The 2,374-nt window shown below is 38.4% G+C and overlaps 1 protein-coding gene across 1 annotated transcript; it reads right to left on the bottom strand.

Annotated features, from left to right (window-relative positions):
- Positions 1–1,118: 1,118 nt before the first annotated feature.
- On the bottom strand, positions 1,119–1,952 carry LOC124722176 (piggyBac transposable element-derived protein 4-like). Its single transcript, XM_047247376.1, has one exon. It carries the CDS (start codon positions 1,950–1,952, stop codon positions 1,119–1,121), a length of 834 nt encoding a protein of 277 aa, XP_047103332.1.
- Between the last annotated feature and the right edge of the window lie 422 nt (positions 1,953–2,374).

Here is a 2,374-nt window from a genome sequence, read left to right as displayed (position 1 = left end):
ATTTATTATTTAGACACATTTCACAGCTTTTTTAACATGTATGTACATAGTAGAATTAAATTACATATGGCAGAGTAATTACATATCAGAAGTTACAATATTACTCTAAGTCATAATTTGTTTCACTCATAAATGTTTCACAATGGCTTCAAATTTACAGAAAATGTGATGAACAACTCAACAGGGAACATAATTCTAACTGGAATTCGTACCATAGTCATCTGCACATATTTTGCAAGTAGTAACTATTTCAGAATGTTCCTTGCAAACAAATTTGTTACACTTTTTGCATGTTGAACTGAATTTTGTGTCCTTTGATTGGGGGCAAATGGAGCATCTGCCTCGCTTTCTCTTCTGATTGTCGGGTATTACGCCTGGATGTCCATTGTCTAACAGATCATCAAATCCACACCGTTTGATACTACTAATAATATCCTTGTTCCTTGCTTGTGGTAAACTCAAACGACGTTCCACTTGGGGCTTTGCCATTTCTTTGGCCAACTTCATTAGAAAAAGACGTGTCTCTGTTTTTTCAACAGCAACACAGAAGAGTCTGTAGGCATTGAGTGCAGCTAGATCGACAAGATCATAAAATACTGCTAATGGCCAACGTTTTGTACCCTTTTTCACAGAATAGTAAGAGCTCATTTGATCTAGCGTATCAACACGTGATTTTGTTGAGTTGTAATACAACACTACTTCTGGTTTTCGTTTCAAGTTGTTTTCTTTGGGCGCTTCAAATGATTGATGTTGTGTTGACAGGAGTAGCACAGCCTTATTTCTTTTTGGAACATACGAAACTATTAGGGTTTTACCACTGTATGCAAATCTGGTAGTGCATTCTTCCCTAGTTTTCGAAGGCAAAAACTCTTTTGGGACTTCTTTTCTTGTAGAACGTAGAGTACCTACAAGAGTCAACTTCATTTTCAACCATTCTTGACCAAGGTAATAGCTCGTGAAAAAATTGTCAGTGGTAATATTCCTATACCACTGCCAGCCAGATGACGCACTAAATCTAAGACCACTCTCTTGCCTTGATTCACTTCTCTCACATCACCACTCCTTCCAGTGTACATTTGAAGATTTGTCAGATATCCATGTTCACAGTCTACTGCGCACTATATCTTGATGCCATACTTTCCTGGCTTTGAAGGAATGTAGACCTTGAAACTGCACCGACCTCTGTATACGCAAAGATGTTCATCAACAGTAATGTTGCTGGAAGGTATAAATGATGTTTGACATTGCACGGCAAACAAATCAAATATTTCCTGTACAGCTTCAGCCTTATTTCCAGTCCTCTGTTTCCTTTCAAGTCTTGTGATGCGGTCGCCAAACCGAAGTGAACGCAGAATGTCCTGATATCGCCTCCTGGACATAGTAGCACGGAATAGAGGAGTGCCATATTCAGAGTCCCAAAATTCGTCAATAGGTTTCCCCCGGCTCTTCTGTACGCCATACAGAATAAGCAAGCCTAAAAATGAAAGAAGCTCGCATCTGTCTGTATCACGCCAGTCAACTAATTTTCCAGACACATTCAATTCATTTCCTCGTTGATTTGTGAACTGAACTATTATATCCAGCAATTCATTAGTAATAAACTGCCTGAAACAGTCAACAGCTGAGCTAACACTAACTGTACTAGGAATACCTGCTGAAAATCGTTGTATGTTGCGGATTGGAAATCTACGAATTGATGGTTCTTTCGTACTCCATGCAATATCCCGACCCCTGTTTACCAGTACTGCACTTTCATCTTCTCCACTGTCATCACTTTCAGCAAGAATATCATTTTCTTCTAATCCATGTAAACAAATTTCATCACTTTGGTCTACCTGTGTCTCTGTTCCATCATCTTCGGCGTCACTACCTTCTGAATCACTACTGCTACGAAATAAGTCTTCCATAGCTCGTTCTACACTATAGCCAGGAGCAAAACGTATTCCATCCATGCTGAAATTACACTGCAACAACAAACGTACAACAAACGTACAAACGAACTTCCAGTTTGAGGTTAGTTCTGAGTAACACCTGAATAACACCTGAATTCAGTGTTACCAACTCAAAATACCTAAGAAAGAGATTGATAGTTGATAATCTATACATTCTATGAATGTTACATACAATCTATCGGGGGTCATAATTGACCCCAACAGTAGTTTTTGTTAATTATTGATTTAAATGATCGTCAAGCGCTCTAAAATTTTTGTGAGAGAACTACAATACTGTGTGGTAAAAGTCATAAAATTCTGGATTTTTACAAGAAATAGAAATATTATTATATCCATAGTAAAGATGATTGAGGTCACCTATGACCCCGGCGTGAGTCCTAGGGATAAATGAACAAACTACGGAGCTGATCCTCCTTGGTACA

The sequence above is a fragment of the Schistocerca piceifrons genome, chromosome X (genome assembly GCF_021461385.2).
Source record: "Schistocerca piceifrons isolate TAMUIC-IGC-003096 chromosome X, iqSchPice1.1, whole genome shotgun sequence".
In the NCBI taxonomy this organism is placed as follows: Eukaryota; Metazoa; Arthropoda; class Insecta; order Orthoptera; family Acrididae; genus Schistocerca; species Schistocerca piceifrons.
This window is presented reverse-complemented; position numbering and strand designations above follow the sequence as displayed.

Bases quoted from the DNA above. Each gene is read 5' to 3' on its own strand.
- LOC124722176 (XM_047247376.1), bottom strand. From the start codon at position 1,952: ATGGATGGAATACGTTTTGCTCCTGGCTATAGTGTAGAACGAGCTATG.